Source organism: Staurois parvus, unplaced genomic scaffold, assembly GCF_062004578.1.
Source record: "Staurois parvus isolate SC_StPar_1 unplaced genomic scaffold, SC_StPar_1.0 ptg001147l, whole genome shotgun sequence".
Taxonomy (NCBI): domain Eukaryota; kingdom Metazoa; phylum Chordata; class Amphibia; order Anura; family Ranidae; genus Staurois; species Staurois parvus.
In genome coordinates, this window is record NW_028318943.1 from 421,711 (window position 1) to 434,540 (window position 12,830).

At 50.4% G+C, this 12,830-nt stretch overlaps 1 protein-coding gene across 1 annotated transcript in view; it reads right to left on the bottom strand.

Annotated features, from left to right (window-relative positions):
• The window catches only part of XRCC5 (X-ray repair cross complementing 5), a 145,074-nt gene extending 134,825 nt beyond the window's left edge, over positions 1-10,249 (bottom strand). Inside the window, exons 1-2 of the mRNA XM_089659323.1 lie at positions 10,216-10,249; positions 2,396-2,509 (exon numbers count right to left, since the gene is read on the bottom strand). Of these exons, the coding sequence (XP_089515449.1) occupies positions 2,396-2,509; positions 10,216-10,233 (132 nt within the window). The 5' untranslated portion in view covers positions 10,234-10,249. The remainder of the gene's footprint in view (positions 1-2,395; positions 2,510-10,215) is intronic.
• Positions 10,250-12,830: the final 2,581 nt, after the last annotated feature.

Consider the following 12,830-nt stretch of genomic DNA (forward strand, 5'->3'; position numbering starts at 1 on the left):
CTCTCCCACGGCCCCACCACTGCTCTGACCTCCACTTCCACCCCACCCTACATTCCCCATACTGAAGCCCCCCCCAACACTCCGCACCTTTGACCTTACTACCGAGGAAGTCTCCAAGATCCTCTCTGATGCCCGCCTCACCACCTGCCCCCTCGACCCTATCCCCTCACAACTCCTACGACCTCCCTCCACCTCCATCCTACGCTCCCTCACCCACGTCTTCAATCTCTCCCTCTCCTCCGGCACTTTCCCCTCCCCTCTGAAACATGCACACATCACCCCCATACTTAAAAAGCCCTCCCTGGACCCCAATGACCCGAACAACCTCAGACCCATCTCCCTGCTCCCCTTTACATCTAAACTCCTCGAGTGCCTCGTCTACACCCGCCTATGCTCTCACCTCAACGACAACAACCTCCTCCATCCCCTACAGTCCGGCTTCCGTCCCCTACACTCCACCGAATCCGCCTTACTCAAACTCACCAACGACCTACTAACCGCCAAAGCTAATGGCCACTACTCAGTGCTCCTACTCCTTGACCTCTCTGCGGCCTTCGACACAGTCGACCAGCCCCTCCTCCACAAAAAACTACACTCCCTCGGCCTCAGAGATTCTGCTCTCTCCTGGCTCTCATCCTACCTGTCACAACGCTCTTTCAGCGTTACCTATAATGCTACCACCTCCCCCTCACTCCCCCTCTCTGTTAAAGTTCAATCTTTAACAAACTCATGCAGACTCCACCTCCGCAACATCGCCAAAATCCGCACGTTCCTAACCCCAGAAACCACTAAACAGCTCATCCACTCCCTCCTCATATCACGACTCGACTACTGCAACTCCCTCCTCACTGGCCTGCCTCGCCACAGGCTATCCCCGCTTCAGTCCATCCTGAATACGGCTGCCAGACTCATTCACCTTTCCAATCGCTCCATCTCCACCACCCCCCTCTGCCAATTCCTCCACTGGCTTCCGATTGCACAACGGATCAAATTCAAAATCCTAACACTGACGTACAAAGCTGTCCACCATACTGCCCCGAACTACATCACTGACCTAATATCCAAGTACCGCCCAACACGCACACTCCGCTCCTCACAAGACCTCCTTCTCTCTAGTTCCCTGGTCTCCTCCTCCCATGCCCGCCTCCAGGACTTCTCCAGGGTGTCACCCATCCTCTGGAACTCCCTGCCCCAACCCATCAGATTATCACCTACTCTACTCTCCTTTAGGCGCACCCTGAAAACCCATCTCTTCAGGGAGGCCTACCCCACCCCCTGCTAACCTGCCGACCTCCTCCACTCTTCCTACAACCCCATCCCCCACAGCTATCTCCTCCTGTACCACCATCCCCTCCCTCCTAGACTGTAAGCTCGAAAGAGCAGGGCCCTCGATCCCCTCATATTTTGCATTGTATTGGTATTGTTCTGTCACATGTTCTGTCCCCCTTTGTAATGTACAGCGCTGAGCAAACCATTGGCGCTTTATAAACACTGTATAATAATAATAATAATAAAATAATAATATGAATGAATGCCAACATGTACTGTGACATACTGAAGCAGAGCATGATCCCCTCCCTTCGGAGACTGGGCCGCAGGACAGTATTCCAACATGATAACGACCCCAAACACACCTCCAAGACAACCACTGCCTTACTAAAGAAGCTGAGGGTAAAGGTGATGGACTGGCCAAGCATGTCTCCAGACCTAAACCCTATTGAGCATCTATGGGGCATCCTCAAACGGAAGGTGGAGGAGCACAAGGTCTCTAACACCCACCAGCTCCGTGATGTCGTCATGGAGGAGAGGAAGACGGAAGGTGGAGGAGCGCAAGGTCTCTAACACCCACCAGCTCCGTGATGTCGTCATGGAGGAGAGGAAGACGGAAGGTGGAGGAGCGCAAGGTCTCTAACACCCACCAGCTCCGTGATGTCATCATGGAGGAGTGGAAGAGGACTCAAGTGGCAACCTGTGAAGCTCTGGTGAACTCCATGCCCAAGAGGGTTAAGGCAGTGCTGGAAAATAATGGCGGCCACACAAAATATTGACACCTTGGGCCCAATTTGGACCTTGTCACTTAGGGGTGGACTCACTTTTGTTGCCAGCGGTTTAGACATTAATGGCGGTGTGTTGAGTTATTTTGAGGGGACGGCAAATTTACATGTTATACAAGCTGTACACTGACTACGTCACATTGTAGCAAAGTGTCATTTCTTCAGTGTTGTCACATGAAAAGAGAGAATCAAATATTTACAGAAATGTGAGGGGGGGACTCACTTCTGGGAAATACTGTATATATATAGTTTTTTTTTGTTTACACAGCAGGGTATTAGCTGGCTTTCCCCAATAATTAATCTACCAATGCCCGCATCCCCATCAGATGGTGGTTTGTTACCTGTCTTTGCACAAACAGCGTCATCACTTTCTTGGCCTGCTCGAACGGAGTCTCCTCCCCCTGGTGGGAGTGCGTCATCGCCAGACCCACATCCATACACAGCACCACCGCGCTCTGCAAAAGAATCACAAAGTTTCACACTTAGTATGTTAGATCCATCAGCACCATGTCCAAACGTAGCATATACAAGTAGCGACAAAAAGGGGAGAAGGACTTTACAGGTGCTTAAATACTCTCAGGATGAAAACAACTTAGACACACTGTAATTCATAAAATATAAGTTTTTATTACACATAATAGAATGGGACATACACACCCTCCCATAACATCAGATATGAGAATGAGCCCCTCAGTACAGCGAATCCCATATCACACTATCCCTATGTGGACAGTACCAGACCATGGTCTATAGGTACAGATATATAAAATGCAGCGCTGTATAGTAGTAAACTACAAATAGAAGATCACACAAGGAATACAGTCCTGTATTGGTGCTCGTTGTTTTTCCAGTGCAAATGATAGAAATGCGCACTAACCAGAAGCGTATAGATAATACGCAGATATATAATTATCCTGAACGAAGAGAGCCTTTCAACCTTTACAGCCCCCGTGTGATCCTTATACCAGCTTCAGAGAGGGGGATCTTTTCATGCATCTCTGCAAGGACACTTCTGGCCTGTTGGATCTCATCTTTACCACACGAGGGCGCTTCATCCTCACATTTTCCAGTTCCTAATCTACACTCTGGCCAGAAAGAGGGGAATCTTCAGGATAATTATATATCTGCGTATTATCTATACGCTTCTGGTTAGTGCGCATTTCTATCATTTGCACTGGAAAAACAACGAGCACCAATACAGGACTGTATTCCTTGTGTGATCTTACTACTATACAGCGCTGCATTTTATAGATCTGTATTTATATTGGGATTTTATGTGTGTTTTCCTTTAATGTTCAGCTGCTGACAGTTTGGAGCGCTCACTGTAGCATTTCTTTCTATACATGGTCTATAGGTCACCAGTATAACCAGCATAAATCAGGGATGGTGATATGATGGTAATTACCAACGCGTTTCGCCGCATTGGCTTCTTCAGGGGTTCAAAGGAAGTCACCATGGTGACACTGTACTACTTGTTGGGCGGGGTGATAATGATTTTTTTTTTTTTTTTTTTTTACACTGATTGCTTTTACACCCATAAAGGCTGTAAAAGCAATCATTTCTCCTTCTCTCTGGCTGCATTCTTGCAGCCATTGAGAAATACTGTGTGAGCTGTGATTGGTCACAGCTTGTCACATGGTACAAGGCTGTTGTGAATATCCCTGTACCATGTGACCTCTGTGATCATTCACAGATTTCACACGTAGTAAGCAATGATGTCAGAAGTGACATCTTGCTTACTACTCTGCACGTGATCACTGATTGGCCAGTGATCACATGATCGGGACCTCGCACAGAGGACCCATTCGACGACTGGTGTTCCACTGTGTCCAGAGGACACAGCAGGCACCGGATCGCGGTGCTGCGTGCTCCCAGGGAGTGCACACAAGCAGGGGGGCGGGGGCGCCATTTATAAACGGACACCGTCCGGCCGTTTATATACAACAGCCGGACGAGAAGTGGTTAAAGTCGATGGGGGCATTTTTGCATTAAAGTCTATATGACGTGACTTTACATGTATCGGCATCATTATCACCAAAACACTATTTTCGGCCGCTGATATATTGGTGCATCCCTACTTAAAGATAGTGAAAAGTATCAGTGGTAACTTATCTGAGAGGCACAAAAATTGCTCAAGGAACCCCTAGCAACCTCTGGAGGAACCCTGGTTGAGAAGCCTGCCCTAGAGAATAAAATGGTGGGTGCTGCAATTTTTTATATCACACAGTATTTGCACAGCGGTTTTTCAAATGCAATATAAAGAAAAAAATACACTTTAATTAATGTTAATGCACAAAAACACAATAAAATACTCAATTGTTCGGTAAAAGGTGGTTACCCCGAGAACATAGATACCAAACATTTTGCGATATTAAATTGCGTATGCTCAGGGACTGGTGACAAACTATGATATTTAGGCAACACTTTAAAGCCTTTACAGTTTATCAGTTTAGAGATACCCAAGAGGTCTGGTGCTAAAATGATTGCTCTTGTTAAAACACTGGTGTGATCACCGATTACATATGCATGTGCGACCCAACATGCCAGGCCCAACACCAAACGCAACACTCTCCTCCTTTGGCCGCGTTACCACCAAGGAAGTTGCCAAACTCCTTTCCAAGGCTCACCTCACCATCTGTCCCCTGGATCCTGACCCCTCACGATTATTGCAGCCTCCTTCCTGCTCTATCCTAAACTCTGTAACCCTCATCTTCAACCTCACACTCTCCATGGGTACCTTTCCCTCCCCGCTCAAGCATGCACTGGTCACTCCCATACTTTATGTAAAAAACCCTCGCTGGACCCCACCTATTTGGATAACATAAGACCCATCTCCCTGCTTTCATTTGCCTCCAAGCTTCTCAAGCGCCTTGTTCACAACCGTAGGAGTTGCTACCTCACCGACAGCAACCTTCTTCATCCCCAACAGCCCGGCTTCCGCCCACAACATTCCACAGAAACTGCCCTACTAAACCTCACTAACGACCTACTAACTAAAACCAACGGCCATTACTCCATACTCATCCCAACCAACGGCCATTACTCCATACTCATGCCAACCAACGGCCATTACTCCATACTCATCCCAACCAACGGCCATTACTCCATACTCATCCCAACCAACGGCCATTACTCCATACTCATCCCAACCAACGGCCATTACTCCATACTCATCCCAACCAACGGCCATTACTCCATACTCATCCCAACCAACGGCCATTACTCCATACTCATCCCAACCAACGGCCATTACTCCATACTCATCCCAACCAACGGCCATTACTCCATACTCATCCCAACCAACGGCCATTACTCCATACTCATACTCCTTGACCTTTCCGCTGCCTATGACACAGTCGACCACTCACTCCTCCTCAGTAAACTCCACTCCATCGGCCTCCGTGACTCTGCTCTCTCCTGGTTCTCCTCTTACCTTTCTCAGCGCACATTCAGCGTCACATAGAACTCACCATCCTCTGTCTGTTGGGGTACCCCAAAGCTCCGTCCTTGGGCCTCTCCTTTTCTCTCTCTATACTTCCTCCCTGGGCCAACTGATAACCTCCCATGGCTTCCAATACCACCTCTATGCTGATGACACCCAGATCTATCTCTCCACTCCCTAGCTCACCCCCTCAATCTCCTCACATATCACAAATCTACTTAGAGACATATCAGTATGGATGTCACATCACTACCTCAAACTCAAAACCGAGTTCATAATATTTCCACCTCCCCATGACTTTACCATTGAGATCAACAGTACAGCCATTGGTCCTTCCCTCATGCCAGGGTGCTAGGCGTAATCCTAGACTCTGACCTCTCCTTCGAGCCCCACATCCAGCCATCGCCTCAAACCTCCGCAACATTTCCAAAATCCGCCCCTTCCTGACCAATGACACCACAAAACAACTTACCCATGCCTTGGTTATATCCCGCCTCGATTACTGCAACTCCCTCCTCACTGGTCCACCGTTACACAGTCTATCCCCCCTTCAGTCTATTATGAATGCTGCTGCTAGACTCATACACCTTACTAACCGATCAGCGACTGCTGCCCCTCTCTGCCCCTCCCTTCAATGGCTTCCGCCAACCCAACGTATGAAATTCAAAATACTAACCACAGCTTACAAAGTCATCCACAACATTGCCCATTTTCCCTGAAATGAAAGCACTGTCTGCTTTTAGGCGATCTTTGGAAACTCACTTATTCAGGGAAACCTACCCCACCTCCACCTAAGAACTGTACTTGGGTCACCTCCACCAGATCATCCCCCACAGCTATCACCTTTAGTACCACCTCCCCTTACATCACCAACCTCATTCGCAGATATCGCCCAAACCATCCTTTCAGCTCCTCCCAAGATATCTTCCTCTCTAGCTCCCTTGTTATCTCCTCCCACGCTCGCTTCCAGGACTTCTCCAGAGCCTCTCCCATCCTCTCATACTCCCTACCCCAGTATGTCCGGTCAGCCCCCACCCCGTCTGCTTTTAGGCGATCTTTGGAAACTCGCTTATTCAGGGAAGCCTACCCCACCTCCACCTAAGAACTGTACTTGGGTCACCTTCGCCAGATCATCCCCCACAGCTATCACCTTTTGTATCATCTCCCCCTTCCTTTAGATTGTAAGCTCCATGAGCCGGGCCCTCCTATTCCTTCTGTACTGAACTGTAATTGTGCTGTTCCCCTTTATATTGTAAAGCGCTGTGCAAATTGTTGGCACTATACAAATCCTGTATAATAATAATAATTACTTTTATTTATTTTATCACTTTTATGGCTATGACAAGGAATGAAAAAAATCCATTGTGATAGCTGGAGCCGTGACAGGTCCTCTTTATGGAGAGATCTGGAGTCCATTAGACCCCAGCTCTCTCCTCTGCCCTTCAAAGCAGCAGGTCAAACCAAGATCCGTGAGATCTGATGCTTTCCCAGGCCAGTAGCAGTCTGTTTGAATGAGACAGAAGCCAGAACACGCTATGTCAGAGGTCTCTAAACTGTGGTCCGGGGGCTGGATGTGGCCCTTTACCAGTCTTTAACCGGCCCTCGGGGTACTATTCCTCCCACTAACACAAACAATGGTGCACCATTTCTTCCACTGATTGGGTTCTTCCTTTTACTGACCACCAACCCCGAGGCCATGTTTATTCTCAATGATGGGACCAGGACATTTTCTATCCTCGCTCACCCTAATCCGGCCCCCCTAAAGTCTGAGGTACAGTAAATTGGCCCTTTGAATAAAAGGTTTGGAGACCCCTGATCTATGTCATAGTTATACATTATATTGCCAAAAGTATTGGGCCGCCTGCCTTTCCACACACATGACCTGTAATGGCCCCCCAGTCTTAGTCCGCAGGGTTCAATATTGAGTTGGCCCCGCCCTTTGCAGCTATAACAGCTTCAACTCTTCTGGGAAGGCCGTCCACAAGGTTTAGGAGGGTGTCTATGGGAAGGTTGGACCATTCTTCCAGAAGCACATTTGTCAGGTCAGGCACTGATGTCGGGGGAGGAGGCCTGGCTCACAGTCTCCGCTCTAATTCATCCCAAAGGTGTTCTATGGGGTTGAGGTCAGGACTCTGTGCAGGACAGTCAAGTTCCTCCACCCCAAACTGGCTCCTCCATGTCTTTATGGACCTTGCTTTGTGCACTGGTGGGCAGTCATGTTGGAACAGGAAGGGGCCGTCCCCAAACTCTTCCCACAAAGTTGGGGGCATGAAATTGTCCAAAATATCTTGGCATGCTGACGCCTTAAGAGTTTCCTTCACTGGAACTAGGGGGCCAAACCCAACCCCTGATAATCAACCCCACACCATAATCCCCCCCCCCCCAAACTTTACACTTGGCACAATGCAGTCGGGCAAGTACCATTCTCGTGGCAACCGCCAAACCCAGATACGTCCATCGGGTTACCAGATAGAGAAGCATGATTGGTCACTCGAGAGAACACGCCTCCACTGCTCTAGAGTCCAGTGGCGGCGTGCTTTACACCACGGCATCCAACACTTTGCATTGCACTTGGTGATGTAAGGCTTGGATGCAGCTGCTCGGCCATGGAAACCCATTCCATGAAGCTCTCTACGCACTGTTGTTGGGCTCATCTGAAGGCCACACCAAGTTTGGAGGTCTTTAGCTATTGACTCTGCAGACAGTTGGCGACTTCTGCGCACTGTGCGCTTCAGCATGCGCTGACCCCGCCCTGTCATGTGACGTGGCCTACCACTTGGTGGCTGAGTTGCTGTTGTTTCCAGTTGCTTCCACTTTGTTATAATCCCACTAACAGTTGAGCGTGGAATATTTAGTAGCCAGGAAATGTCACGGATGGACTTATTGCACAGGTGACCACCTATCACGGGACCACGCTTGGAGTCACTGAGCTCCTGAGAGCGACCCATTCTTTCACCAATGTTTGTAGAAGCAGTCTGCATGCCTAGGGGCTTGATTGTATACACCTGTGGCCATGGAGGGGATTGGAACACCTGAATCACATGATTTGGAGGGCGGGCTCAATACTTTTGGTAATATAGTGTATCTCGTATTAGCATTTTTTTTTATTTCTAAAAGAATTTTATATAATAGAAAAAATATATAGAGACATCAATTTAAAAGTGTTTAAACTTAAAAAATAAAACGGAGTTCATCCAACCCGGCTACAGGTCCACTGGAATCAGTCAGTTCCCCTGAAATGAAAATCAGCAGAAACATGAACACCCCCATCTAGTGGGCAATGGTGGGATCAGCAGGTGATGCATCATGGAGGCCGTGATCTAGACAAGTCCCAATCACCTACAACTCGGCTACTGACAACAGCCAATGCCGGGGCAGCGACCCATAACACTGACCGCAGACAGGCCCGTGTGCACCCAGTCCAGAACTCTGGCGTTGTCACCTAGGGGGCTGAAGGACCTTGTCCTGGCCCTGCCGAGCAATATGTCACTGCGGGGGAGGGGGATCAAGCCAGTGTACCAAGGAAGCTGGAAATGGATCATATATTCAAACAATGAATCTTCTTCAGCCAGCAGATTCTAGGTTTTAAGGGCTGGAGGTAAGTGGGTTAGGGGTGGGGATCAAGGGACTGGGTGGTGCAGGGTCAGGAGGGTTGGGGGATCAGGGGAGAGGGATCAGAAGGGGTGAGGGATCGGGGGAGGGGCCAGGAGGGTCAGGAAGATCGGAGGTGGAGGGGTCAGGAGGGTCAGGGAATCAGGGCTTGAGGGGTGTGGAGAGTCGGGGGTCAGGAGAGCCGGGGTGGAGGGGTCAGTAGAGTTGGGGGATTGGGGGCGGAGAGGTCAGGAGAGTCGGGAGATCAGGAGGGTTGGGGCATCGGGGGCGGAGGGGTAAGGAGAGTCAGGGGTGGAGGGGGCAGGAAGGTTGGGGGCAGAGAGGTCAGGAGAGTTGGGGGTGGGTCAGGAGGGTTGGGGGATCGGGGGTGGAGGGGTCAGGAGAGTCGGGGGCGGAGGGGTCGGGAGAATCAGGGGATCAGGAGGGTTGGGGGATCAGGGGCGGAGGGGTCAGGAGAGTCAGGGGTGGAGGGATCAGGAGAGTCGGGGGATCAGGGGGGTTGGGGGATCGGGGGCGGAGGGGTCAGGAGAGTCAGGGTGGAGGGGGCAGGAGGGTTGGGGGATCGGGGGCAGAGGGGTCAGGAGAGTTGGGGGATCGGGGGCAGAGGGGTCAGGAGAGTTGGGGGATCGGGGGAGGAGGGTTCAAGAGAGTCGGGGTTGCGGGATCGGGGGTGGAGGAGTCAGGAGGGTTGGGGGCGGAGGGGGTCAGGAGGGTTGGGGGATGGATGGGAGGGGTCAGAGGGTTTATAGGTTGGCGGGCGAGGGGTGCAGAGATTTCATGAGGGGCTCGGGGTGTCAGGGGGTTGAGTGGATGGGCGGGGTCATGGGTTGGGAGGGGTTAGGAAGGATGGGAGGGGAGTTCTTTGCAGTGACATGGGGTGGAGGGGGTCGGTATAGATGACAGGACTGGCGGCCCAGCATTACAGCTCCCCCCTCGGTGTGCACTCCATGTCATCTCACTGCCACCTGGAGACATCCCATAGAGAACAGGATGACAGCACGCTTTTTCCCCATGGGCCGGGTCACCGCTGCAATGTACAGCCCCGTGTGTGTGGGACCGGAGAGGGAGGACAGCACTCGGTGCACACAGGCACCCGGCTCTCCATACCTTGGCTGCTCGCGCCATCTCCGCTCCTCTCCTCTTCCGGGTACAGCAAGAAAACCTTCCCCGATCCACACTGACCGCAACACAGAGTTCCGGAGAAAAAGAGGCCGTACGGCGTCCTCTAGTGGCCAGTCTGGGGAACTGCACAGAATAGGCAGCTGTGGGATGGATAGAAAGGGTGGATGGATGGAAGGGTAGATGGGTGGAAGGACTGATCCTTCCATCCATCCATCCATCAAGCCTTCCATCCTTCCATACATCTTTTCACCTTTCCATCCATCAAGCCTTCCATCTATCCATCCTTCGACCCTTCCATCCATTCATCCATCAATCCTCCCACCCACCCATCCATCCATCAATCCTCCCACCCATCCATCAATCCTCCCACCCATCCATCAATCCTTCCATCCATCCATCAAGCCTTCCATCCATCCATCCATCAATCCTCCCACCCATCCATCCATCAATCCTTCCATCCATCCATCCATCCATCAAGCCTTCCATCCATCAATCCTCCCACCCATCCATCCATCAATCCTCCCACCCATCCAGCCATCAATCCTTCCATCCATCAAGCCTTCCACCCTTCCATTCATCTTTCCACCTTTTCATCCATCAATTCTTTCACTTATCTACCCTTCCATCCCTCCATCAATCCTTCCACCCTTCTATCCATTCATCAATCCTTCCACCCATCCATCCATCTACCCTTCCTTCCATGGATTGATGGATGGAAGGGTAGATAGATGGGTGGAAGGATTGATGGTTGATAAAAAGGTGGAAGGATTGATGGAGGGATGGATGGAAGGATTGATCAATGGATGGAAGAGTGGAGGGATGGATGGAAGAGTGGAGGGATGGATGGATGAAGAGTGGAGGGATTGATGGATGGATGGATGAGTGGAGGGATGGATGGATGAAGAGTGAAGGGATGGATGCCAGAACATCAGGAAATCATTATAAAATACATTTTTACCATTGAATAAAATATTCTAAAGAACAGAATCTTGTGCCGCTGACTGACATCCGGGGGGGAGAGATATTTCTGGGGACAAATCCCTGAAGTCACACAGCAACCTTCCACACTTCCATAAATGATTTATTATTCAATCTCTTCTGATGGGAATAATCCGTCTCTATCCATCCATCCATCCAGCAGTGGACATCGATTCATAAAGTTGTCTCATTTTGGATGGAGTAATGGAGGGTTATAACCCCTGCCAGGTTTTTTGCCATCTGTGTCCCTATTGGGGAGATTTCTCTTCACTTCCTATCCCATAGACAAAGCAGGGAGTGAGAGAAAATCATTCCAATGTGAAGGAATCCCTGGTTGTCACCAGCACCGGTGTCCCTCTATACCTGTTCTGGGGACAGATCTTCAGAATCTGGTACATTTCCAGGAACAGACCTCCAGAATCTGGGACATTTCCAGGGACAGACCTCAAGAATCTGGGACATTTCCAGGGACAGATCTCCAGAATCTGGGACATTTCCGGGGACGGACCTCAAGAATCTGGGACATTTCCAGGGACGGACCTCCAGAATCTGGGACATTTCCAGGGACGGCCTCCAGAATCTGGGACATTTCTGGGGATGGACCTCCAGAATCTGGGACATCTCCAGGGACGGACCTCCAGAATCTGGGACATTTCCAGGGACAGATTTTCAGAATCTGGGGCATTTCCAGGGACAGATTTTCAGAATCGGGGACATTTCCAAGGACGGACCTCAAGAATCTGGGACATTTCCGGGGAACAGACCTCCACAATCTGGGAATACCTCCAGAATCTGGGACATTTCCAGGGACAGACCTCAAGAATCTGGGACATTTCCAGGGACAGATCTCCAGAATCTGGGACATTTCCAGGGACGGACCTCAAGAATCTGGGACATTTCCAGGGACGGACCTCCAGAATCTGGGACATTTCCAGGGACGGACCTCCAGAATCTGGGACATTTCTGGGGATGGACCTCCAGAATCTGGGACATCTCCAGGGACGGACCTCCAGAATCTGGGACATTTCCAGGGACAGATTTTCAGAATCTGGGGCATTTCCAGGGACAGATTTTCAGAATCGGGGACATTTCCAAGGACGGACCTCAAGAATCTGGGACATTTTCGGGGAACAGACCTCCACAATCTGGGAATACCTCCAGAATCTGGGACATTTCCAGGGACAGATTTTCAGAATCTGGGAAATTTCCAGGGACGGACCTCAAGAATCTGGGACATTTCCGGGGAACAGACCTCCAGAATCTGGGACATTTCCAGGGACAGATCTTCAGAATCTGGGACATTTCCAGGGACAGATCTGCAGAGGCAGAGATTGTCCCTGGAAATGATGGACATCCAGTAATTATGATAGGATAGAGGATGACCAGCCTGCCAATAAGATTCAATCTCAGTCCCCTCCTCCCCCCCATGACCCCCCCCATCATTCCTCATGACCCCCCTTGACCCCTCATGACCCCCATCACCCCTCATGACCCCCCATGACCCCCCCCATGCACAGTAGGCGGTATATATTGTGTCTGTTCTGCCGTCACGTGTTCCGTATTTCCCGGAAGCAGCTGTGCGATTGTCTGCAGTGACATTGGCGGGAGATCAGACCATGGCG